The 27,132-nt window shown below is 51.9% G+C and overlaps 1 protein-coding gene across 3 annotated transcripts; it reads right to left on the bottom strand.

The window, feature by feature from the left end:
* Positions 1 to 202: 202 nt before the first annotated feature.
* ZNF775 (zinc finger protein 775) lies at positions 203 to 24,099 on the bottom strand. Of its 3 annotated transcripts, XM_024249561.3 has the most exons (4): positions 23,959 to 24,061; positions 20,276 to 20,392; positions 14,759 to 14,838; positions 203 to 6,804 (listed from the first exon to the last, which is right to left on the bottom strand). In XM_024249561.3, exons 3-4 carry the CDS (start codon positions 14,787 to 14,789, stop codon positions 5,222 to 5,224), a joined length of 1,614 nt encoding a protein of 537 aa, XP_024105329.1. In that variant the 5' UTR covers positions 14,790 to 14,838; positions 20,276 to 20,392; positions 23,959 to 24,061; the 3' UTR covers positions 203 to 5,221. The 3 variants fall into 3 exon arrangements, with proteins under 3 accessions (XP_024105329.1, XP_009241686.1, XP_024105327.2); XM_009243411.4 differs by lacking the exon at positions 20,276 to 20,392 and having other exon boundaries at positions 23,959 to 24,099; XM_024249559.3 differs by lacking the exons at positions 20,276 to 20,392; positions 23,959 to 24,061 and adding an exon at positions 23,277 to 23,358.
* Between the last annotated feature and the right edge of the window lie 3,033 nt (positions 24,100 to 27,132).

Raw genomic sequence — 27,132 nt, 5'->3', positions numbered from 1 at the left:
GAAGCCAAGGCCCAAGGGCTCCTAGAGGTCTCCATTCTCTGCTCTGCCACGGTGGTTTGAGCTCAGGCACTTCACTTCTCTAGTTTCGTGCACATACACCCCCCTCCCCTGTCTCCCCCAAGGTTCCCCCTCACCCCATTCTTAGGTGCTGAGGCAAGCACGATAGAGTGCCAATATGGAAACACCCTGCAAACACAGCCCTGCTTCATGCTTCCTCATACAGGCAGCGCAGTGGCTGGCACAGGGATCACCACTATCCTGACAGATCCATATGGCAGCTGGACTCTGGACCGTAACAAAAGCCTGGACTGCCTACAACCAAGGCGTCCTGGAGAACAGCAGACCATGGCTCCCGTGTGGGTAGACGTGTAGCTCATGGCTCCTGTAGACCATGGGTAGATGTGTAGCTCAGGTGAACCCTGTCCCAGACTCTGCACTGTAGTCACCCTGGGGCACAACAGGTGGACAAACAGATCACCCCATGGGCCTCCTCGGGGCAGCTCCAGACCCTGCTCCCCGCATCCTCCGGCTCCTCCTGTGGGGCTGCGTCCCCAGGGCTTCCTCACTCAGCAGGGCAACCACCTCCCCCTTGACAAGCCTCTCCCATCTCCCCAGGACTGGACAGCAGTCTGATCTGTCTCTCCAAAGCACCTTATGCTGATCCCAGATTTGGAATTTAGCACACTTTTTTTTCCCCCACCAGGTTATGAACTTCAAAGGGCAGGGACTATTTTAGTGTCTCTTTGTCCCACGTGTCCAGCATACAATATGTCCTCAGTCAATGTCTGTTGAATGAACGTATGCTCCTCTGCAAGCTACATCTGATAGCTCAGGCAGCACAGAGAGAAAAGATGGCCCCCAAGGGTTTGGAGGAGAAGAAGAGCTGATGCAATGCAAGGAATGAGGAGGTGCAGGCAAAGCTGCTGCCCCAGCCACCACTGTGAGGGCTGAGTTGCTCTGCAGAGACCTGGATGGAGATGTGAGGCTCAGCGTGAGGCCTCATCTGCTCCAAAGTTCTCTTTCCTTGGAATTAAAACCCAGGATGTGACCTATGACATCAATTCAAACCCTTAAACTTGCAGCAGGCCTGCTTCACACTGGGGATGGTTAGTTCTTTATGTGGGTTAAGCTAAACAAGGGAAAAACCCTTTTTTCCCTTTCCATGGGCACAATTGCTCTGCAAGTAACCACTCAAGTTTATTAAAACAACAATAGCTACCATTTATTGAGTGCTTGCTGTGTGCCAGGCACTATACTGCATGCTTTACATAAGTTACTTGCCCAAGGACCTATGGTTTAAATGACAAAGCCAGAATTGAACCCCAGAACTATCTGGCTCTCCCAGAGGTGGTGAGCAGAGGGAAGAAGGTGATGGGAAAAGAAACAATGTTTCTAGCTTCTTATCAATAGGAGTGTCATCCTATCATCCCTGGGGCTGTACTGCCCAGTAGTTACGTGGGGCTATTTAAATTAATTAAAATTGAATAAAGTTCGGCTCCTCAGCCGTACAAGCCACATTTAAATACTCAATAGCCATATGTGACTAGTGGCTATGGTCTGGACAGCACAGAAATAGAGCGCTGTCATCATCATGGAAAGTCCTCTGTTGAACAGCCTGTTTAGGACACCTCCTCCAAACCCAATCAACCCAAGAGAGGCTGTTCTCTTTTTAGCCTAAGGAATAACTTAAGGGAGTCCATTCATTTTCCTCTCTCACTGCCCCTGCCACAATCCAGGAAGAACAGTGATACGTGAGAACACACTATTTTTGGCCCCAATACTCCTCCTCCTGCCTAAAGGTCAAAGATATTTCTCTACTAAATTCAAACCACTGAAAAATAATAACAAAAGGTTTCACATCCCCCACTCCCACCCGTTTCTCTCTGCCAAGTCCACGAGGGGCCTGCCCTCTCCCTCGGCCTGTGCTATTGCATGGCTGAGTGGCTGCCTCTGGTCACTGCAGTCTACCCTCCGTCAGGCAGCTCCCCTGGGACTGGGCAGTGGGACACCAAACCCTCTCAATGAGGCTGACCGCCTTACCGTACGACTTGAAGATCGTGTCCCTTGCCAAAAAACAACCATTTTCCGAGAACCTACACCATTTTTCTTAGGTCCAGACTTGCTCCTAACAAAGAAATACAAGGATGATGCAGGCAGTTCCAGAAGCCCCAACATCACCAAGCTCACCTGGCTCCTGATGCCAGCCACTGCACCGCCTGTATGAAGCAGTGTGGCTGCGTTCGCAGGATGTTTCCACATCTGTGACCACGTGGCCACAGATCCCCACTGCAGACCTGCACTTACCTGGCCTTGGAAAGAATACAAAGGTCTGCACTTACCTGGCCATAGACCCGATCTAAATCCTTTAAATTCTTGATTTATTTACTCATGGCTGTTTTCTCTTCCCTTGGCAACCACCTTAATCTCAGCATGCTCCGGAGTATTTTGGATTGTAACCCACTAGGATAACAAATCTGACCATCTTGTCTTGGACTTAATGACAATGCCTCTTCCTAAATATCCTCTGACCCAGGTTTATCATTTTAAAATGAAAGAGAATGAAAACTGAGGAGGACAGTACCACCCCATCCTTGCAGAAGGCTGCAATGTGACAGTAGAAGCAGCTTGGGCTAACACGAGGCCTGGGATCTGCTGTCAATTTGCAGCAGGACCTGGTGGACAGGTCACACTATCCCCACCCCCACCCTCTTTTCCCATGTGTTACTGCCCTGCCTGACTCATGGCGAGATTAAATGAGATAATGAATTACAAAGCCTTGCTAAGAGAGCTGGGGCTGGGAACCATTTTTTAAAGAGTTGAACATATAGATGGTCCCAAGCCCTGTGTGTGTCAAAATGATTTTCCATAAAGGTCCTTGAGCGCTTCAAGGGTAGGGGCTGTGTCTCGGGCAGCATCTGAGCATGATGCCTGGCACACAGCAGGCTTCTTTAGTGAATGAATGCCGTGCAGTCCCAGCCTGGTCAGTGAGTCATACACCTCAGTCATTCTTTGCCTGAGGGATTTGACCCTGTCCCCTTTGTGACCCAAAGCACCCATTTGTGGGAGGCTCAGTCAGCTGGGGTCAGCAAGCAGGCATTCTCATGAATTGGTGCTGGAGAAAAAAGCTGCAATTAGGCCTCATTTTTAACCCCAAGTCCTACCAGCACAGCTATTTGACTGATTTGATCATTAAACAGGCCACACTTATGGAAAATAACACGTTCTGTTGTAAAGATGCTCCTGCAGGACTGATCTCGTCAGCATCTGCTGACACTGCACCCTCCGGCACCTGATTCACAGGGACCTAGTGTTTCCACAGATCTGTCCTTGCGGGCAGTGTTTCTCTAACCCAGGAATGAAAGACAGGACTCAGTGAGGCCTGAAGTGGGTGAGCTTGCTCAACTTGATTTCAGAATTTGGCAAGTAGCAAAGAGAAAAAAGCAAATGACTCCTGAGCCTCCCCCATGGTTAAAGCAGGGTTTGATGAGCTGCAAGGCAGTCAAGCACTCCCTGGGGTGGTGCAGGATGGAAGGGGAGGAGTTCCAGGAGAGGGGCAGGACATTAGAGTCAAGGGAGCCCCTAGGGCTGGTGTCGGGTGGAGGTTGCCCAGGAAAACCCTTCTGGTTTGGTTTCCTGTGGTCCTAAGCGCTGAATGCTCAAGTAGATGGTAGCAACCCCGGCGTACAACACCCCGTGTGATTTCACACTGCATGGTTTGTGATCAAAGAACTGGACGGGCATGCAGCAGCCCTGGCTGAGTGCTAACCATCATCGGCACTGTTACCCTGGTAAGCCATAACAATCAGGGCGACCCTCCGGGTCCACCCATCACCTTCATATGTCCTTCCATAGATCTACAACTGGAGTATTTTCCAGATACAGAGGATTAAAGAACAGTGACCAGAAGCTAGGCTGAACCGTGGCAGCTCCCAGAAGGTAACACTTCTCTGCATGCAGAGAAGGATCTGGGCTGTGAGATGGGGGCAAGTGCACTTCTTCCTTCTCTAGAGCCATGTTGGGGTCCTTTCTTCCTCCTACCTCCCAGCTACCCAACCCTGCCACCCCAATACCCATCACCACCCTCTCCAATTCCCTCCTCTCCTCTGGGAAGATACCATCTGAGGTCACAGCGTGGGCTGGAGTCCTGGGCTCTTCTGTCAGCACCAGGGACTCAGCCAACCCTGCTTTGGAAGGGCGTGAGGGGTGACCTCTTGGGGGCAGGAGGCTGAGGAGGGTATGTGGGAAGATACTAAACTGACTTGGAGAGGGGAAGAGAGAAAACACCCCTGGCAAGAACTGGGTGTGGGAAGTGCTGTGCTCCTAGCCTGGGGCAAATGGATCTCTGAGCACACACAGACCTGGGCTTCAGCAAGGGTGGTTCAGAAAGGAAAGTGAGACCACGTGGAATAGTCCATCCATTTTCTCTTCTGCAACACCAGACTGATAAGGATCCAAGCCAGTCAAGACAGCCAGCCCACTTCAGACATGCCCCAGACAGGAATAGAAGCAGCGTGTTTGGCTCTCTCCTGCACAGCTACCTCCTCCGGCAGCCAAGCCTCAGCAGAGCCCACCCCGCTCGTGCCTGCCTGACCATCACACGCATACCAGTTCTAGAGTCGGGCCCAACCACACACACACCTTGGGCAGGGGGCTGGCAGGGATGGAGAAGGACATCAAACTATTCACTCCTTCCAAAAATATTTATTGGATGTCTACGACGTGCCAGCACTGGCCCTGGTGCTGGGAATATGCTTGGCTCTCCCTCGCCACAGCCTCTGGCTTCCATCCTTGCTATCACCGAGTCTTGGCAACTCTCCCACAGGGGCAGCCCCCGGCCATCCTGAAGCGTGGGCAGGACCGGCTGGTGCCACAGCTGACCAGTCCAGACCTAAGCCACTTCACACCAGAGACTCTCCCAGCGTCCCCAACAGACCCCTCACTCGGTGCTTGAAGCCTGGGGTCCAACCTCTGAAGAGGGTGGTCACATCCCAGCCCGCGGTGAGGAACTCGGATCTTCCCTCCTCCCTCAACCCACGCTGGGACCTTTCCCAGCACCCTTTGGGACACTTTTAGAACTGTTCTCAGCCCTTCAGAGCCTTAAGGAATCCACCGGTCCCGCTCTAAGGGGTTCCAAGAGCCAGTAATCCTGGCCACCCCCACTCCCCACACACACCCCGCAAACATCCACCGCACCACCACGGGTCCGCTGAGGTCCAGTCCACTAGCGCGCCTCCTCCTTGGGGCTGCACGCAGGGGCTGCGCGGTGCACGCGCTGGTGCTTGAGCAGGTGCTGCTTCTGGCTGAAGCCGCGGCCACAGGCGGGACACAGGTAGGGCCGCTCGCCCGTGTGGTTGCGCCGGTGCCGCGTCAGGTTGGGCTTCTGGCTGAAGCGGCGGCCGCACTCGGGGCACGGGTAGGGCCGCTCACCCGTGTGGATGCGCTGGTGGATGGTGAGCGCCGACCACCACGAGAAGCTCTTGCCGCACTCGTTGCAGATGAACTGGCGCGGCTCGCCAGGCCCAGCGAGGCCCGCTTGTCCCCGATCCCACAGCGCATCCCGGGCCCCCGGGGACCGTTGGGAGCTCCGCGGCCTCGCGGCCAAGCCCGGCATGGCCTCCGCCTGCGGCTGGTCGCCCGGTTCCCCGGCCGGAACGGCTGGCTCAGCAACAGCGTGGGCGCGCTGGTGGGCGCGCAGCGCGGCGCGGCTGCGGCAGCTCTTGCCGCAGCTGGGGCAGGGCGCGGCCTGGGCGCCGGGCAGGTGCGTGCGCAGGTGCTTGAGCAGGTGCTGCTTCTGACGGAAGCCGCGGCCGCAGTGCGGGCAGGGGTGCGGCCGCTCGCCTGTGTGGTTGCGCAGGTGCCGCGTCAGGTTGGGCTTCTGGCTAAAGCGGCGGCCGCACTCGGGGCACGCATAGGGGCGCTCGCCAGTGTGGATGCGCTGGTGGATGTTCAGCGACGACCACCAGGTGAAGCTCTTGCCACACTCGTTGCAGATGAACTGGCGCGGCTCGCCCGGCCCCTCGGGGCGGGAGACCGCGGTCCGGGCCCCGGGCTGGCCCCACCAGCCCTGGCAGAGCCCCAGCCAGGCCCACTCGGGGCGCCCCCGCGGCGGCCCCGGCCGCAGGCGACAGGCCCGGCGCGCCGCCGCGTCCCGAATCAGCTCGTGCAGGCCGGCGCGGGAGACCTGGCGGTCCCGGGCGTGCGCGCGCTGGTGGATGCGGAGGCCCACCTGGTGACGGAAGCAGCGCTCGCACTCGGGGCACGAGTGGGTGGTGGGCCGGGAGTGGGTCTTCTGGTGCTTGAGTAGGTGCTGCTTCTGGCTGAAGCGCCGCGCGCACTCGGGGCAGCAGAAGGGTCGCTCGCCCGTGTGATGCCGCTGGTGGCGTGCCAGGTTCGGCTTCTGGCTGAAGCTCTTGCCGCACTTGCCGCAGAGGTACGGCTTCTCCCCGGTGTGGGTGCGCTGGTGGATCTTCAGGGACGACCACCAGCTGAACCTCTTCCCGCAGTCCAGGCATACAAAGTGACCCTCGCCGGAGGAAAGCGAGGGGCTCAGGGGGCCGGAGGCTGACCCAGGAGCCCGGCCTGCCAGCCCCGCATCCTGCTCAGTGGGAGGGGCCCACCTTGGACTCCCAGACTCCTCCTGTCCCCCCAGGGCTCGAGGCCGCCCCATGGTCTGGCGTGGCGGGAGGCCCCGGTGCTGCTGGAAGATGTTCTCCTTGTCCTTCCCCACAAGCATGGCCTGCGGCGCCAGCGTCTGCAGCAGCCGCTCCGGCTTCTCCTGCTTGACCTTCATCACCAGCCCAGCTCCTGCCAGAGGCAAGCGGGAGAGAAGAGGGAGAGAGGTCACTGCTGCTCCGCTGGGTGGGATGGAGAGAAGGAGCGAGAGAGAGGGAAGGGGTGCGGGAGGGCAGAGAAGGGCTGAATAGAGGGCACGAGAAAAGGCAGAAGAGAAAGATTTTTAAAGGAACAGAAGAAAACAGGGACAAGAGAAGAAAAAAGAGTAGGGAAGGCAGAAAGGACAACAAGGGCAGGTTAAGATATAGAAAGGAGTGAAGGAGAAAAATGCAAGAAAGGAACCGTAAGTGAATCACTCGGGTGCCCAGGCCACAGGATCCCTGAGGCACCGGCTGCTCTGCCTTCTCCACCCTGAGGCTGAGGAGATGCAGAGAAGGTTAAAGAAACCGATCCAGTGAAACCTGCTGACCCAGGGGGCAAGGAGAAAGCGGCCAAGCTGCAAAACATACCATTCTTTTCCTAAGAGGATCGATGTGCTGGAAGCTTCCTAAGCAAAGGCATGCCCAGTCCCTCAGTGGTCAGGGACTACTGGGTCACTGCAGCACCGTCTATACTGGCGGGGCCCCTGCTCCAAGGCAGAAGCCATGGTGGGGGAGCACTTCATCTGCTGGGGCCTTGGCTGCCTGGCAACTCATCTTCCTTCAACAAAACCAAGAACAAGAAAGTAGGCCAGAAAGACCTCAGCACCCAAAAGAGGTGTCGCCTTGCCTTTGTGTTAAATCCAATCCACTTTACTCATGGGGGTCCCATACCCACTGCTCCCAGCCCACACTTGGGCCATGCACAAGTCTACAGAGGCACTTTGTCTTCCCAGCTCACAGAATAAGAAGCCATAAAGAAACCATCTGCCACAGACACTAAAGAATGCATACTGTGTGATTCCATTTATGTGAAGAGGAGAAACTGGCAAAATGAACCCACGAGTTAGAAGTCAGGATAATGCCCTATTACAAAGGGCACTGTGGGTGGAAGGCAGCATGGGCTCTGAGGTTCTGGCAATGTTCTCCATTGATGTGGGTGCTAGTTACAGGGGAATGTTTGCTTTATAAGAATTTATAGAGCTTGTGATCTATGCACCTTTCCAAAAAGGTTTACATTGAATAAAAAGTAGGTGGAATAAAACAGCTGTGAACAAAGAAAAGAGAAAAATCTTTAAACAGATGTCAACATTACAACACAACAAAATAAACCCAAAGGAAGGAGAAGAACGGCATTAATAAAGATAAAAACAGATTACAGATAAGGGACATGTGGCCGCAAAAAGGATTCTGAAAATCCCCAAATATGGACTTTATATAAATAAATTTGAAAATCTATATGAAATAGAAGATTTTGCAAGAAAATGTAAACTAAAACTGACTCAAGAGTAGGTAGAAAATCTGACTACATAAACAACTAAAAGAGACTGAGAAGAACATCTCAGTGTACCTCAAAAATGGGTAACAGGCTCTGTAACTATATAAACAGGTGCTGCTAAAGCCTCAAGGGAAGGACTTTTTCCACCTTATATATATTACAATGAATAGGAGCAAAGGGAAAGAAAAGTCTACAAGGTTAACACAACTCCAGTATGAAGACAAGAATGGAGGTGGGCAAAAGGTTTATCATTTTTGAACATAGACACAAACATTAGCAAAGCAAGTTCAGTGGTATTAAAATAATAACATACCCTAACCTTGCTGAGATTTTCCCCAGGAAAGCAAAGATGGCCCAATATAATTTATAACATTACCTTATTAAAAGTGAAAAAAACTCCCAATAGATGTGAAAAAGTCATATGATAAAATTCAACATTATTTCTGGAGGGAAGGATCAAAGGAGGGAGAAGGTAGGGAAGGAGGAAGATGGGAGGGAGGGAGGGAGGGAGGGAGAGAGAGAAGAAAGCTCCTAGCAAACTAAGAAGAGAGGAAACTAAGTTGACAAAGAATGTACTCTAGAAATTACAGCGAACATTATAACCAAAGGCAAAAGATTAGAAGCCCATTCATTACAGGTAGCAACAAAATGCAGTGCTCACCATCCCTGAAATCAGTCGGCTGTCCTTGAGGAACTAGCCAAGGCAGAGGGGAAAACAAAGAGAAACGCATCAACATTGGAAAGGAGAGGAAGCTGCCATTTGCTTATGATTATTAACAACCTGGAATGTGCAAGGGAATCCACTGAGAAATAGAAATAAGAGTTCAACAAGATTGCCCAGTACAAAAACATACAAAAATCACTTTTTAAAAAATGGCAATACAATACTAGGAATATACCTAATAAACATGCAAAACTTATACAAAGAAAACTATTAAACTTTACTAAAGAGATAAAGAAAACTAAAGAAAAGGAGCAATATATCATATTCTTAGATGAGAAGCCAAAGATGTTCTTCACTCTGAAATAATGTTTAAATTCAGTGTAATCCTATTTAAGTAGATTGTAAAATTTATCATCTATACAAATTGCCCAGAAAATCCTACAAATGAACAAGGAAGAATTTGGCTTATATGACATTAAAAGCAAAAATGCTACCACTGTACACATATGAATGGCTAGAATTGGCCAGGCGTGGTGGCTCATGCCAGTAATCCCAGCACTTTGGGAGGCCGAGGCGGGTGGATCACCTGAGGTCAGGAGTTCAAGACCAGCCTGGCCAACATGGTGAAACCCCATCTCTACTAAAAATACAAAAAATTAGCTGGGCATGGTAGCAGGCACCTGTTATCCCAGCTACTCAGAAGGTTGAGGCAGGAGAATCACTTGAACCCAAGAGGCAGAGGTTGCAGCAAGCCGAGATCACACCATTGCTCTGCAGCCTGGGCAACGAGAGCAAAACTCCGTCTCAAAAAAATAAAAATAAAATAAAATAAATGAGACTGGCTAGAATCCAGATCGCTGGCATGTGCACACAGTGAGGCTGAGCAGCAACAGGGGCGCTTTCCTTCCTGGTGGAAATGCGAAGTGCTGCCACCACTCTGGAAGGCGGTTCAGCAGTTTCTTACAAAGCTAAATACAGGCTTACCATCCAATCCAGCAGTCGCTCTCCTAGGTATTTACCCAAAAGAGTTGAAAACCTCTGTCCACACAAAAAACTACACGTGGATTTTTATAGCTTTCTTCCTAACTGCCAGAACTGGGCAGGAAACACAATGTCCTTCAGTGGGTGAATGGATAACTCCACATGATGGAATATTAGTCAACAATAAAAAGAAGTAAGCCATTAAGTAAAAAAAGCCATGGAGGTACCCTATATGCAAACTTCTAGGTGAAAGACATCAACATAAAAGGCTACACACTGTATGACTCCAACTATATGACATTCTGGAAAGGGCAAAACTACAGAGAGAATTGAAAAACCAGTGGTAGCCAGGGGTTGGGGGGGTAGGGAGAGATGAACAGGCGGAGCACAGGGAACTTGGGGGGCAATGAAATATTCTGTATGATACTATAATAGTGATACGGGACATTATGCCTTTGTCAAAACCCATGTAAGGTACAAGACCAAGAGAGAACCCTAATATCAACTATAGACTTTAGGTAATAAAAATGTATCTATATTGGTTCATCAGTTATAACAAATGTACCACACGAATGCAAAATGTTAATAATAGGAGAAACTGGAGCTAAGGTATAGAGGAACTCTACTTTCTTCACAATTTTTCTGTAAAGCTAAAATTGCTCTAAAATATAAAGTCTAGGTCAGGCACAGTGGCTCTTGCCTATAATCCCAGCACTTTGGGAGGCTAAAGCAGGAGGATTGCTTAAGCACAGGAGTTGAAGACCAGCCTAGGCAACATAGCAACACCTGTCTGTATAAAAAATTTATTAAATTAGCTGCGTATGGTGGTGCACACCTGTAGTCCCAGCTACTCTGGAGGCTGAGGTGGGAGGACAGCTTGAGCCCAGGATGCTGAGGCTACAGTGAGCCCTGATCGTGCCACTGCACTGAGAGAAAGAGAGAGAGAAAGAGAGAGAGAGAGAGATCCATTTGGGAAAAAAAGAAAATAAAACCCAGCTCTCGACTGACACAGTTGTTAGTGTTATTGACATGGCTGTTCCATGGCAGGCCTAGTGACTTAAGGCTGCAAGTCAGATTCCCTTCCACACACAAAAAAAGTAAAAGTAAAAATGCTAAATACAATCATTACAATAATGTACAGTACACATAATAGACAAACAGGCCAATGGAACAGAATCGTTTGATACATGATACAAGAGATATTCCAAGTCAATGGAAAAAGGCTATTCATCGACTTAGAACCAACTCTCTCTTTGGGGAAAATATTTAAGTTAGATTCGTAGTGCAGATTGTTTATAAAAATCAGTTCCAGATGGAATTAAGTGCCAGCTTAAAAAAAGCAAATGGAAGTATTAGAAGAATTAGGAGAATTTGCTTAGAATCCAGAGGTAATGAAAAGCCTTCTTAAACAGGATACAAAAGATAAAAACTAAATTTAAAACATCTGTATGACAAAAGAGACTATAAACATAAGTCCATTAGAAATGGGAATTTCGGCCAGGTGCAGTGGTTCACACCAGTAATCCCAACAGTTTGGGAGGCCGAGCCGGGAGGATCACCTGAAGTCAGGAGTTCAAGACCAGCCTGGCCAACCTGGTGAAACCCCATCTCTACTAAAAATACAAAAAAATTAGCTGGGTATGGTGGCACGTGCCTGCAATCCCAGCTACTCAGGAGGCTGAGGCAGGAAAATCACCTGAACCAGGGAGGCAGAGGTTGCAGTGAGCTGATATCACACCGATGCACTCCAGCCTGGGCAACAAAAGCAAAAACTCTATCTCAAAAAAAAAAAAAAAAAAAGAAAGAAAAAAGAAATCGGAATTTAGAGCAGCATTTTCCCACAGAACTTTCTACAATAGTGGAAACAGTTTACATCTGAGCTCTTCAGCCAAATGTGGTTACTGAGCACTTGAAATGTGACTAGTGCAACTAAGAAATGACATTTTTAATTGTATTTAAGTTAATTAATTAATTTTTATTTATTTATTTATTTTTGAAACAGAGTCTCCTTCAGTCACCCAGGCTGGAATGCAATGGCGCGATCTTGGCTCACTGCAGCCTCTACCTCTGGGGTTCAAGTGAATTCTCCTGCCTCAGCCTCCCAAGTAGCTGTGATTACACGCGCCCAACACCACGCCCAGCTAAGTTTTGTATTTTTAGTAGAGATGGGGTTTCACCATGTTGGCCAGGCGGGTCTCAAACTCCTGACCTCAGGTGATCCACCCAACTGGGCCTCCCAAAGTGCTGGGATTACAGGCATGAGCCACCACGCCTGGCCGTACTTAAGTTAATTTAAACCTAAACTTAAACTAGAAGAGTCCTATGTGGCTAGGCCACGTGCTGGACAGTGCAAGTCCAGGAAAAAATATGTGCAGACATAGAATAGACAAACGCTTAGTATCCACACTATAAAACAGACTCCTATACATGATAAAAAGAGGTTCAACCCCACTAGTCATCAACAAAATGCAAACTAAAAGTGTAGCATCTTTCAACCCCTCATACCAACAAAAATTTAAAAAATCAATAATACTTCTACTTTACAATATGCGTGGACACTACACAGGAGAACAAGTATACACATGGGTATTCTGAGAGTATAAACTGAGGCAGAATTTGTGGAGGACAATCTGACAGTGTTTATTAAAATTAGAAGTGTGGAGGGCCTTCTGGCTCTTTCCAGCCAGCAATTCCATCCCACGTGTTCACCTAAGAAATACTGACATACGAGTGTAAAGAGGAATGTCCAGGAATATTCACTGAAATATTCTTTGTAATCAGCAAACAATGGAAAATAACTTAATTATCCTAAAAAAATAGTTCCCTTCATAATATGGAATACTATGCATCAAGTAAAAAGAATGGAAAAGAACTATGTATGCCAATATGAAAAGATTCTCAAAACATTTTAAGAGAAAACAAAAAAACAAGTTGAAAAACCATATGAATCATCTGACTGAATTCATAAAAAATTAAACCATATGTCTCTATGTATACACACAGGCATGATCCAGGATGAGTCACACCAATCTGAGACCGGTGGCTGTGCTGTGTCCATCAGGTGGCTAATGGCTGCTTCCCGCTCAACCCTCTCCAGCCAGAAAGATGACTGTGGGCCAGAAAGCCCCAGGATACCAGGACAGTGCTGCTACATCCACCTGCCGAAGGGCCCCTGGTGGACGCAGATGACTGGGTTGGGCGAGGTGCTAACTCCAGCACACATCCCTGGAGGCCCTGGAGCTGAGGTGGAGTGTGCTGGGGCTCCAGCAGCCCCAGGCACACTCTCGAGGGTTCAGGTATCCATATGAAGAGCGCAGGCCACTGGCCTGCCCGTGGAGAGTCCTGAAATAATGGCACCGCTCCTCAGTCATCATGAAAAGGATCATGTTTCAGGTTTTAATGGTTCAGATAAAAGTAAAAGGTGCAAAGCACGGATTATTGCTTGATGAGTACAGTTTCCCAGGTGATGAAAATGTTGTGGAAATAGATGGCAGTGATGGCTACACAACACTGAATGTACTGATGCCACTGAACCGTACACTTAAAAATGGTTACAATGATAAATGTTATGTATATTTTGCCACAATAAAAAAAAACCACACACACAAATAAAAATTAAAAGTTGCTTAAAAGAGGTAAGCTGTCAATTGTCTGAAAAACGGGGTCCTCCAGGTGAGCAGTTCCCTCAGTCTGGCCAGAGGCCATTCCCCACGTGCCTCCGTGTCTCCAGGAGTCTAGGCTAGTGTTTTTCAAACTCTCCTCTAAAACCACAGGGTTCCCCAGAAGCTGCCATAGACAGGAGAGAGGGCCCTGGCAGACTCCACAGCTCACATCAACCAGAGCAACCTCACAGTGACTCAGGATCCCAGGTATGAGTCTATCTGGGGAAAGGGCCTTCTATAATACGCTGGGCACGTGCGCTCTGAGTTCCACTGGAATTTCCAAAACACACATGCAGCTAGGGTGCTCCTGCCACCACCTGGCTCCTCGGACAGGCGCGCAGCTGCATGGCTAGGCTCCCTGAGGGTCTGCGTCCACATACCACACTGCCATGCTTTGCACTTGTGGCCATGTTTCTCTTTTACCCCGCTGCCTGATTTGTGTCTCAGTCTTGGGTCTCCTGCCATGATATTCCTGAGAGGGGAGGTGGCTCTTCCCACAGGGGCAATGAGGCAGGGGCCCTGGGGTCTATAGGGCAATTCCCCTGGGAGGGGAGAGGGAGGTAAAGAAACCCGAGTCACACTGTGCCAAAGGGCAGGGCTCCCAAGGGTAGCCTGCGTGCTCTGGACTCAACCCTGCCGAGAGGCCTAGAGCCCTTCTGCAGCCAGGCCACACGCCACACGCGACAGGGCACGCCAGGAAGGGCTGCAAGTGCTACGCACAGACGCCAGGGGCTGCTCCACCCCAGGCGCAGGGACGCTGAGCAGGGGCTCCAGCCAAAAGCACATGACTGTGCGGGCAAATTTTCCACTGGCAGCATGTATTTCATCACAACCAGCTCTAAGCAGCTTAGCCAATAAGGACCCTGAACTTTGAGTGACCCCCAGGAAGCGTTAATGGACTGAACTGAAGACAATGTCCTGACTGATGAGCTACAGGTTTGTTCCAACCATCCTACCTAGAGTGCTAGTTTTCCATGTCTAATTAGTATAACCCCACAAACTCCCTGTTCTAGCATGTAAATAACACCTCAATTTCTACAAGGCATGGATGCATGTGTCCCCTTGCTGGGCAAGTTCATGGACCAGGCTTTGCCATTTTTTGAGCTCCCATAGTCCCTGTCATTGTTCCATTCTTTGACATGGCTGTCTAAGCCCTGGTCCCCACCCTGAAATTCTGCATCAGTGGGATGTACTAGCTACTGGCTGAGGGCACTGGCTCACGCCTAGCTTCAGAAAAGATAAGGGCACGCGACCTCAGCGGACAAGACTCCGGCTCCCCTGCCTCCTCTCTCTTCTCTCTTACCTGTGCTGTTGCCAGCCAGGCCACTCTCCATCCCTGGAGGCCTCCCAGCATCAGCGCCAGCTGTGTCCCTTTCCTGCCATCTGTCAGAAAGAGAAACAGAAGAAAGAGAATGGGCCTGTGGGACAAGGACAAAACTCAGGGTCCCCAGCCCCCCTCCCATCCCATAAAGCACTCTCTTTTCCAAAGAGCTTTTGTATCCATAGCCACATTCGACATGGGCAGGGGTTCTTTCATTGTAAGCATACCTGCTGAGAAGGTAAAACAGCCATAATTCCCATTTTACAAAAGAGGAAACTGAGACCACGAAGGACCCCTGATGTGCCCAGAGTCATGGAGGTGATGAATGGCAGAGCTGGACAAAAACCCAGGTCCTCTAACTCCCACACCAGGCCCACACCCTCAACATTCGCAGGGCAGCGTGTGATGGACGCCACAACTGAGAAGCAGGAGCCTGGAGTAAGGTTAGAGACATGTCTGCGACTGGCCATGAGGAATGCACACGGAAGGCAGAACGGCCCTACACGTTTCCTCAGTCACAGACCCCCTCCTTCAAAGTCCCCATCCATGTTCTAGCACAAACCCCTCCGGGGAGCTTCGGGGCCAGCCATCTCCATACAAGAACACACACGGTCAATTGGACATTGCTGAGCCCATGCCCAGTTCACTGATCTAGGATTCATCTTTTTTTTGAGATGGCGTCTCGCTGTGTTGCCCAGGGTGGAGTACAGTGGCGCGATCTCAGTTCACTGCAAGCTTCATCTCCCGGGTTCACGCCATTCTCCTGCCTCAGCCTCCTTAGCATCTGGGACTACAGGCGCCCACCACCACGCCCGGCTATTTTTTTGTATTTTTAGTAGAGACGGGGTTTCACCGTGTTAGCCAGGATGGTCTCCATCTCCTGACCTCGTGATCCGCCCGCCTCGGCCTCCCAAAGTGCTGGGATTACAGGCGTGAGCCACCGCGCCCGGCCTTCTTTTTTTGTTTTTATGCCCAAGTCTTCTGAGCATTTCCTGAATGGCTCACTCCGTGCCTGAAATATGGCAGGATAGATCACACTGCTGTGTGGATGCCCCAGGCCTTTGCCCTGGCTGTCCCTTCACCGCAGATCCCTGCCTGGCTTGCCCCCTCACTTCTATCAGCTCCCAGCTTAAATGTCCCCTTCTCAGAGCGGACATCCCTTGTGCTTCTTTTTTTTTGAGATGGAGTCTCCCTCTGTTGCCCAGGCTGGAGTGTAGTGGCCCGATCTCAGCTCACTACAATCACCACTTCCTGGGTTCAAGTGATTCTCCTGCCTCAGCTTCCCAAGTAGCTGGGATTACAGGTGTGTGCCACCACACCCAGCTAATTTTTGTATTTTTAGTAGAGACAGGGTTTCACCATATTGGCCAGGCTGGTCTCAAACTCCTGACCTTGTGATCCACCCACCTCGGCCTCCCAAAGTACTGGGATTACAGGCGTGAGCCACCGTGCCGGCCCCTGGCGCTTCTGTATACAGTCACCAGCCTAACTCCACCTCCCATTTCCTCTCTAACATTTTTGCCACCTGACATGATCTTAACTTGTCTGTTCCCCACCACAGCAAGGTCAGGAGCTCTTCATGCTTGCCGCCGGATCCACAGGGCCCAGAGCAGAGCCGGGCACACAGAGGGCCCGTTACAAACGCAGGTGGCAGGAATGTGCTGCCCCGCCTGGCCAGGAGCTGTGCAGCCTGAAGACTCATCTCCTCCTCGCTGGGGGTGCACCTCTCCTAAGGACAGGGATGTGGTCCCATGCGCCTGTACCCCCTAGCAGAGCAAAGACATGGCTGCCCCGCGGAGATGCGCAGCTCATCCTTCCTGCTGCCTCAGGGAGGGGCTCTTCTAGACTTCAGTCAGCCCTTCCTCCCACGCACCCTGGCTCGGCCACCCTCACAGAAACAGCCACCCCAGGCCCCGAGAGCCTCGCAGAGACCCAGACTCCCTCTCCCTCTCCTAGGTCCCCTTCAGAGCCCAGACACTGGGGGCACACACCCAGACTGGGAATCTGGACCCTGACAAGAGACGTGGGGGAGGGGTGAATATGAATCTAGAAAATGCAGAAAGTCATTTTCCCTGGTGCAAAGAGAAGAAGAGACACCCCCTTTTTTCAAGAGCATTTTGTTTAGAAACTTCTAATTAATAAGCTCTATCTCTGACTTTTTGAGATGTATGTGAATCTTTTTTTATTTTTTATTTTTGCAGTAAATGCTCCTCAAGTAGAAATAAATCTTTTTAAAAGTTAAATAAGGCTGGGCACGGTGGTTCATGCCTGTAATCCCAGCACTTTGGGAGGCTGAGGTGGGTAGATCACCTGAGGTCAGGAGTTTGAGACAAGCCTGGCCAACGTGGGGAAACCCCGTCTCTACTAAAAATACAAAACATAGCTGGGTGTAGTGGCACATGCCTGTAATCCCAGCTACTCAGGAAGCTGAGACAGGAAAATTGTTTGAACTCAGGAGGCAGAGGCTGCAGTGAGCCGAGATTGTGACAGAGTGAGACTCTGTCTCCAAAAAAAGCTAAATAAGCCTTCTGCCAATATTACAACCCAGGACTGTCTTTCCCAAGGTCCTGGGGGCCATTTCTTTGAAATTTAAATATCAAGGAAGACACCACCCCTGCCTCCCAGTCTCCATGGGAGGGTAGGAGCCTAACTTCAGGAGGCGCCTGGTTCCAAATCACAAACCTATCTCCTGTCATAAAAATATGATAACTTTATTTTTCCTGTGGGTAAAGGCAATTAGCTAACACAGATGGTCACTCCAATTACGAGGTGAATTTAGGACAACCTGCCTGCATGTGACAAATGGTAATGTCCAGTCCTCTTGCTGGAGGGCTGGTTGCTGTTTATCCTGAGAACATGTCTGTAACGGGCTGCACCTGGCGGCTATATGCAGGCTGAGAGCTCCGTCTTTGCAGTCACTCAGGGGATTGCCTATGGTGCGCACCACATTCTGGTTTCATGCACACTCAATCTTTTAAAAGCTGTTTTCCTCTTCTACTTTTGTAAAGAGCTTTTCTGGGTTGGCAAGAGATTTTGTTTTCAATTCTATTTCCCCAACAGGGGTCTGTAAGCATGCCTACCATGGTTTCTTACAGACACTCAAACCTGCTTGTAGTGCAGAGAAAAGGTGAGCAGTGGGGAAGGGGGCGGGAGGGGCCCCTGGTGGGGCTCTGATGGGTGCTGGGGGCTCCTCCCTCCCTCGCCACCCTCCTCCCTTGGGGCCACTCTGTGAGCTTCTGCATGTGACATCTTGGGAAAGTCCAGACAACTGGACTTAACATCCACCTAAAGAGGCGCAGAGGGGCTATTGGACAGAGAAGCCATCTTGGTAAGGGGAACTCAGACTGAGGAGGGCAGAGCCCAGGCCAGAAATTCAGGAGGACAGAAGGATGGGCCTGGGTCTCCACAGAGCGAGACCCCCAAGGCAAATCAAAGACAGTCCTACTTCACCCATCCTGCCTCCCAAGAGGTATTAGGACCTAACAGCCACTCCGGGTAGTAGCAGGCCTTCCACTGTCCGGGACCTCCCAGAGCAGCTTCTCCCTCGAGCCTCGGTGCCTCTGTCTCGGGCCATACCAGGGCTCGAGGGGAAGCAGCCTGTGGCTTATGTAAGAACAGAAGTGGAGACAGAAGGAAGAGGACCCAAGAGGAAGAAGTGAGAAATTCAAGGGGGAAACACAGAGGACAGGAATGAGGGGAGGCCAAGTCTTTGGGGACCCGCCTCTACCTGTGTGCTCAGGTGGGCTATGTCTGGGAAATGGCACAGCAGGTGTCCTACAGACAAAATCCAGGAAAGCCCTCCATGTGACATGTTCCAGGCTGGCCAGACACACACGTCCCCACCCTAAGCTTCTCTCCTATTCTGCCTTTCGCTCTGCTCTGTGCATGGCGGGCCCCTCCTAACCTACCATCCTGACACGTCCTCGGCCAGCTGGAGACACCCAGGAGCCAGGTAAGCAGGCTGCCCAGCAAAGTGCCCGGCTGGAAGACATGCCTCATGGGCCAGATGCGCCATCGGCCACCAGTGCCCATACCAAGTCTTGGAAGGCTGCTTTGTCTATCGCACAAGGGCCCCCGGACCCCTACCGGACCACCTTTCCTCTCTGCTGCCCCTCGGGCTCTGAGGGGAGCAGGACACACAGGGGCCCCTTTCCCACGCCTGGCTCTGGCCCGGCCCTCTGCGCACCAGGTCAGGCTGCAGTTCAGTAAGAGCCCCACAGTGGGCAGGCCTCAGCCTGGGCCCAGCTGCCATGACAACTGAGGACCAACCACACAAAGAGGGGATTGAGCTAGCAGCAGGTGCAGAGGCCCGGGGCAGGGGGAGGCAACAAAGGAGCTTTGGTAGTGGCAGAGACTTGGGGGTGGGGAGGCCAGACAGCAGCTGGGGGAGGAGAAAGGCCACAGGCCAGAAAGAGGCAAGGTCCTCCCCATCGCCACCCCTGGAACCTCCCACCAGCCCAGCACAGCTCTCACAGCCTCAGCACCCCAGGTCAGGCAGTCAGAAGCAGACCATGCCACAGGTATCATCTGCTGCTAGTGGAGCAGGAGCAGGATCCGCCACCAGGCGCTAAGGCTTTTGGGGGTGGGGGCAGCTCTCCAAACCCCAGCCAAAGGCCCAGTATCAGGCCCTTCTCAGCCCCGAGGTCCCAGCAGATCCTCACTTGCTGGGCACAGCTCAGCTGGTCTTCCGTAGGAGACCCCCACAGAAACTGGCCTCCCCAGTCCCAGCCCATGCCCAGCCAATGCCTCCCTGCCATGCTGCCCCTTTCTACGGCCTCGTCCTTCCCAGCTCCACCGGGTCCCCAGCACCTCCCTGCCCTCTCCCCCAGCCCATACCTGACTGCTATGTCCTCACCCAGTTCTCTCTCCCTCCAAGATCCCTCACTCAGGTTAGCCCCAGGGAGCGGGAGCTTGTTCCCACGCCTGTGCGTCCCTCACATGCAGAAGGTGTGTAATGTGTATTGAATGAATGAATGGATGAGTGAATGAAACAATGGAGGATCCAAGAGGTGGCTCCTCAGGCTCCCGTCTTCTGTCACTATTAAGAAATCCCTCAGGACCAGGCAATGGTATTCTCTGCCTCTGATTTCAGTTAATAGCAGATGTTTTTAATTTAAATATATGATCATAGGGACATGAGAAACTGATGTAAATGCTAAACCACACACAAACACACCCAGATACAATCATATCTAAATACAGCTAAGTAAACAAAAGTTCAAAGACACAAAACTACATGAGAACACCTGCAAAACTGTCTATGCAAATACAGAGAATGTGAGATATTTTTTAAAACTCACAGACACACCTACAGATCCACAGACACACAAATGTGCCACTGTGAACCAGGTCAGCACAAATCACTGCACAGCACACTTATGAACACAGAAATGCAAAGCCACCCATGACACAAGTATCCTTGTACACCCATGGCCATCCCATCAGGGCCACTTGCTCCAAGGAAAAGAACTCAGAGAGGTAGAAACAGAAGCAACATACCCTCATCGAGCCAGGAGGCTGGGGCCATGAGTCACCGTTGGATGACCTGTGCTGGGGTGGGACAGGTCAGCAGGAGTTGCAGCTGGCTGGAGAGACGTTACAGCAAGACAGAAAGCCCTAGAGACAATGAGCCTGTGTCCAGCAAGCCTGGTGCAGCCTAAGATCCTCCAGGGCCTGGCCTGTGGGCTCTGGCCCAAGGGGATGCAGCGGGCCCTCTCCCCTTCAGCCATCTTTGGGTGACCCTGAGCCGCCACCTGGCTGGCTCCTCAGCCTTGGTCTCCCCCTAGAAACACACTGCCTGAGGCTGGCAGGGATGTCCTTCTCAAGGCCACCCTTCCTGGTCCCTCCCCTCAGGACCCCATGTCTTAATCAAGAACCCCAAGTCCCAGCCCACCCACCACTGAGCCACTGCTAGTCCCTGGCCAGTCATTACAGCGCTTTGAGCTCAGGTTCCTGATGGCACAGGTGAACGGAAATACCTGCTCCCTGAGTTTGGGAGGAGCACCACAGGGTGGCATGCCTGAGCCGGATGCACCAGGCAGTATCTGTGCGAGCCTCTCTGCCAGTGTCCCCGCTGCCACTTACTCTTCCTAAGCCATCACTCCTTCCAGCCAGTTGGGAATCTCAGAGGCCCCCAGCGCCACACAGGAGCCTCCACACTCCACCTTGCGGGAGGAAGAGGGTTTGCCACGGCTCTGGATGTGGCACTGTCTCCAGAGCCCTCCACTTACCAGGGTGGTTCTGCATGCCCCTCCCAGAGGTCCCAGCCCAAACCAGGTGGGCATCCCCTCCCCCACCTGGAGGCCTCCATCCCCACACCCAGCATCAGGCACACTGAAGCCTCCCACAACTCCCCTGTCCCAACCCCCATGACCCACCCTGCTCCTCTCCAACTTCCCGGATCCCACTCAACACAAGGCCACCCCCACTGTGACCACTCTCCCAGCCCTGACCCTTCCCCTCTTCCTACTCCACCATCTTCAGACCTCAGTCTCCCAAACACCCCAGTCCTCAGTCTGGGGAGGGAACAAAGCAGGGCAGCCAAGGGAAAGGGCAGGCCACTGTCCAACCCAAAGAGCAGGCCATAGTGGAAAAAGCCCGTTGAGACGCCCCAGACAGGGACTGAGACTGGGTTTGCTTCTGGTTAGCCGCGTGATCCCAGGCAAACCACTTTCCTTCTCTGGGCCTCAGTTTCCCCACCTGAAAATGGAAATAATGCTTGCTCGTGGTACAGAATTGTTATATCAAGTGGGGCGGGGGTGGTGGGGGGTGGGGATGGCGGGACGCAAACAGTGTGAGAGGACTCTGAGAGACATTCCCAAGGTGCAAGACAAATTCGATTTAGGTCGTTGCTGTTGCCATCACCCGCTCCCCACTCAGGGTTCTAAGAACTGTACCTCAGGGTATGGACAGCCAGCCTGGTTTCATGGCTTCAGTTTGCTCCCCTCAACATTCCCAGCAGACATGATCTGCATGCAGCCAGGTCACTTGCCTTACCCACTATGCCTGCCCACCTCCCAGAGGTCCCCAGTTCAACCCCAGCCATGATCCTGAGGTACCTCCTTCCAAGACTTCCTTCACCGGCCAGAGGTAAACACCCTTGCTGGAACTGTCCCAACCACACCTCCCCTGCCCCACACGCTTGGCCCCCTCCTCCTCACCCACCTCCCTTCAGAGGCGAGAGCTGCATTTACATTCCTCGGCCCCAAGTCTAATATTCAGGAGCCTGTCAGGGCGTGGATCTGAGCTGAAGGCCGGGGATAAACCCAGCCGCTGACAATCTCTGAACAGGGATAAACTCAGCCGCTAACAATCTCTGAACAGGGATAAACTCAGCTGCTAACAATCTCTGAACAGGGATAAACTCAGCTGCTAACAATCTCTGAACAGGGATAAACTCAGCTGCTAACAATCTCTGAACAGGGATAAACTCAGCTGCTAACAATCTCTGAACAGGGATAAACTCAGCTGCTAACAATCTCTGAACAGGGATAAACTCAGCTGCTGACAATCTCTGAACAGGTGTCACATTTTAATTAATAAACACGTTTCCATCCCTTGCTGCATTGAAAGGACCTTGGGAAAGGAAAGTGAGATGGAGCAGGGACCCCGTCAGCCACCTGCTGCGCCCTCCAATCATGAAAATCAAGGAAAATCTTGAGTTCTTTCCAGGGAAATTCCAGGCACCTAGCTGGTCCTGAGAAGTAAATGTGCAACCTGATAAGAAGGTAATCGTAGCTAAAACAATAGCAAGGAAGTTAGACCACACGAGACGTGTGGTTGCCTATAGAAACTAAAGGTAACATCTTAGCATATGTCCTTGAGTTGTTTTTCAGAAACCCAGACCCCCACCAAATGGACTTGCTGGCACGCACACCTCGGATAAGAGGGAACTGAGAACTCAACTCTGCTCATCTTTCCCCATTGCACCCCGACACGCCCCATCCTCTCGTGGCTCTTGATCTCACCGTGTCCTCGCACCCTGTGACCAACCTTGGAAGACCCTTGCTCAATTCTCCCCTTCCCAGCCCAGATTAGGGATCGCTTTGACCAGGAAGCCTTTTTGGACACACCAGGCTCAGCCAGGAACCCCTTCTCTGTTTAACCTGTGCACCTAGGGCCATCTACATGGAATCATCATTGCCATCAATATTTTGTTAGTCTGCACAAGACTACATGCATCTTAACACAGGGTCCTTCTCTCTCCCCTGCACCCAGTACAGGCCCCACACACAGTAATCCATTAATAAAAACTGTCATAAGGGAACACTTAAATAAAAGAAATTTCAGTACAAAACAGATTTGAAGCACGGAAGCATGAACCTTCAAGCTGAAAGGAGACAACTGCCATCTAATCTCTTCATTTTACAGATGAACATGGGAACAGTTAGCTGTGAAGCCTTGGACTGTCGTCCGCCTCCAACCCCTGAGGCTCTGACCACACCCAGCCCCAGCTCAGATCATCTTGCTCAAAGGGCTGAAGGAGGACCCATCTCCACACCTTCCACATGTAGATATCCTCAACGTTCTTCCCAGGGGCGATGCCCGCACCCCGCCCCACCGAGTTCGCGGCTGCTGTGCCCATCTTCCTGGAGAGGAGTTCTCCGCCACACCCGACACCACACACTTCCAACTTCTACGGTGCTTCCCTCTCACTTATCTCCACCCCCAATCCTTATCCCCGCTCGTTTAATCACACATTTATTGGTCACCTACTATGTGTCTGTCACTCTGCAGCGAGCACTGGGGTTCCTGCCCCCAGAAACTGATCTATCAGGGAGGCGGACAGGGACGGGGAACTCGGAACAACGGGACAGCCCAGGAGGGGCCGTCCGCAGGCGACCCTCTACTCGCCACCGCGTCCTCCCTCCGTCCTCACTAGCCTCCCTCCTAACCTCGCTGCCCTGGCCTGGCGCCCTCCCCACCCTCGGCCGCGCCCCTTTCCCCTCGGCTGTGTGGGGGCAGAGGGAACGCTTGAGACCCGGGGCTCGGGGGGCGCGCGGGCTCGGGGGACGCGCGGGGCTCGGGGCACCCCAGGCCCCCGCCCCATCCCTCCGCCCCAGCCCGGGCCGGGCGGAGGCAGCACAGGAGGAGCGGGGCCGGGCGCTGGTCCATCCCTCGCACCGCCCCTCCCCGCCCAAAATGCAGAGGGACTCGGAGGGAGGCGACAGGGAAATAAATACCTTTGACTTTCTGGCTAAGGTTAACGGGAACTGCCACCCCGAGGGCGACTTGGGCACCGGGCTCCCGGCCCTGGCCATTCCCGGGGCAGGCGGGGCGGGCACGGGTGCCTCATTGGCTGGCGGGCCTGGCCATCCCCGGGGCCGCCCAGCCACCCCATTGGCTACGCCGCTCAGATGACCCGCCCGGCCCTATCGGAGCACCCCGCGGGGCGGCTCCTTTGTTCTCTGGAGCCAATAGCCGAGGGGGGAGGGCTGAACTCGCCCCCGGCGGGCGCGCAAGGCCCGGGCGCCGTGAACGCGCTAGCCACCGGCGGCGGGGCCGCTGGGCCGCGGGGAGGAGATCTTGGGAGGTCGGGCCCCAGATGGCCGGCGGCGTCCTGGCACCCCTGCCAGGCCCGGACTCAGCCTGCGACCCCGTTGTAACTCCTGAACTCAGCGCACGTTCGCCGAGCGCCACAGCGCGCCGGACGCTGTTTCTCCCTGCTGGGGACCCATCAGGGCCCGGACAGAAACCCCGGCTGAGGCTGTGGCTGCCCTCAAGCCGCGACAGCCCCACCGTGGGGTGGGATAACTTTTAGGGTTCACTACGAGGGACCTTAGAAATCATTATACCCGACCTCTTCGTTTTCTGTTTCGGGGAGGTGGTCTCGCTCTGTCCCCAGTGGTACGATCATGGCCCAGTGCAACCTCGAACCCGTGGCTCAACCGATCCTCCCGACCTGCTAACTTTTTAAATTTTTTGTAGAGACAGGAGTCTCGCCATGTTGCCCAGGCTGGCCTCGAACTCTTCAGCTTAAGTGACCCTGCGGCCTCGGCCTCCCAAAGTGCTGGGATTACAAACCCGCGCCCGGCCTAATCCCTTTGTTTTCTAGCTGAGGAACCGCTCTGAGGTTACGTTACTAGGTCGGGTTACTAGGTAGGTTTCCCATGAGCGGAATCATCTCCGCCCAGTTGCCAACCCGGTCCAGACTGCCAGACCTTCAGGAAGGAGTATCTTCGCAACTCCCCACCCCATTGTAAGGAAATTCCTCACGCTTCTCCCTCAAAGGGGGCGCAGCTGGGTCAGCTCCCACTGGCAGGATTCTCTCCGGAGCTGCTAGAAGCTGCCTCTGGGGCATGAGGTAGATACAGCCAGAAGCTGGGCCACTGAGACTCTACAAACGGTTGCTGTTGGGCAGGCGGAACTTATTTTCCTCAGTCAACAGCTGATTAAACATTTGCCACAGGCCCGGCTGCGGTTTAGCCTCAGTAGCACAGCAGGAACTGGGGACTGAAATTCGATTTTGTCACTAACTTCATGTGTACTTTTTATAAAAGATACTTTTCTGTTTCTGGACTTTGACTTCTTCGTCTATAAAATAGGGTTAATAATTTTCTAGTTGCCTGCATACCTTACTGAGTTTTTACCGTTAATTTGGTTATATTATCTATAGAAGGATTTGTAAAATACAAAATCATACACACCCTATAAAGAGGCTACACATCACTGGCTATCAACACTTTAGAGTCTCATTCTCCTGTTTATTTTTTTAAAGATGGGGTCTTGCTATGTTTCCCAGGTTAAAGTACAGTGGCTATTCACAGGCACAATCATAACGCACTTCAGCCTCAAACTCCTGGCCTCAAGGGATCCTCCCACCTCGACTACACCTGAGACTACTGGCATGCACCACCACACCTAGCTTATTTTCTAGAAGAGTACCTAGAAGAGGTTCTACAAAGGCTTGTGGAATACATTCCTGTTTCTGAGACCAGTATTCTAGTTCCAGATTTGCCACTGGCTACAAGTGTTGAGACAGAGCAGGAACCTCTCTTAGGGGTCTGCCACCAGCCCCCCATTCAACGCATGAAAATAAAGAAACATCTGAGTCCCTTCAAGGGAAATTCCAGGCACCTAGCTAGCCCTGCAACCAGCAATTAGGAAAGTGAATGAATGACCTGCTAAGCAAGAAAGTAGTAACAGTTTAAACGATAGTACCCAAGTAAGAGTCACAAAACGTTAGCTTCCTTATAGAAACTGAAGATGACATCTTGACATATGTCCTTGAGTTGTTTTTCAGAAATCAGGACCCCCACCGGTGGGGGTCACTTCCACCCTCTGGGCCTGTTTCCTCCTTACAGAGCAGACTTCCTCCAGATTGGCATCCCATGACCAAGGGTATTTCAGAGGTGGAAAGAATGGAGAACCTCTGGGATCCTATTTCCACTAAGAAAAAAAAAAAAAAAAAAAAAACGGGGGGAGAGGCTGCATATGTGTTTGCAAATACACAGGAAAAAATGTTAGGAGAATACTCCTCAAACTTTTCAGTGTAAACAAAAAGGATTTTGGGAGTGGAATAGGGGAATGAAGGAGAACGTTCACATTATTATCTGAATTATTTATTTTTAAAGATACTTTAATGCTTTTGTAATTGTAGAACAAAGAAAAACTGTGGATTCTTCAGAAGAGATGGGAAGCTCCTGCCAGCAGACCCCTATAACCCAGGCAGTCCTCCCCAGTGACTGCTGTGGTGACGAACCCGGCAGAGCAAGGGCTTGAGAACCACTGGGCCACCCACCAAGGGACTCAGGAAGGAAGCATGCACAATTTGACTCTGTTCCTGCTTTACCAGCCCCCTCAAGGCCACTTGTGTGACCTTTCTGTCCTTTGGACCTCTCTTTCCCATCCCCACAATAAGCAGTGGGCAGCGAAGCACTGAGGACACCCACACCCCACTTTCCCCATATCCCAGACTATTTCCTTTAAATGGGACTTTTCAAAAGGTTAGGACCCCTGGTCAGATCCCCTCTCACCCTCATCCTTGTCCCTAATGCCTCCAATACTAACCTAGATGCCAACCCAAGGACCTGCCCCTGCTCCCTGCCCATCATTTCCAGACATCGACCTACTCTTTCCTGGCCATCTCCCCTTCTCTGGAAACCCTGTGTTCCCACAAAGAGAAAAAATGTGACTGGGGCTTTCTTGAGACCACGCCCTCTGCTCCCAGGCTTTGACAGATAATTTGCCATCAATTACACAGGTTTTTAAGTGGCTCCATAACCCCATAAACCAATATGAAGCTTTGAAGCTGTTCTTTCCATCCTACACACTTTAAGCCCCACCCACACAGTTGGCATTTAATACATAACCAAAAACAGCAGCACGCAGCATTCATCCACTAAGCACACAGCGGT

The sequence above is a fragment of the Pongo abelii genome, chromosome 6 (assembly GCF_028885655.2).
Source record: "Pongo abelii isolate AG06213 chromosome 6, NHGRI_mPonAbe1-v2.0_pri, whole genome shotgun sequence".
In the NCBI taxonomy this organism is placed as follows: Eukaryota; Metazoa; Chordata; class Mammalia; order Primates; family Hominidae; genus Pongo; species Pongo abelii.
The sequence above is the reverse complement of the archived record's forward strand: the minus strand, read 5'-3'. Positions and strand labels throughout refer to the sequence as shown.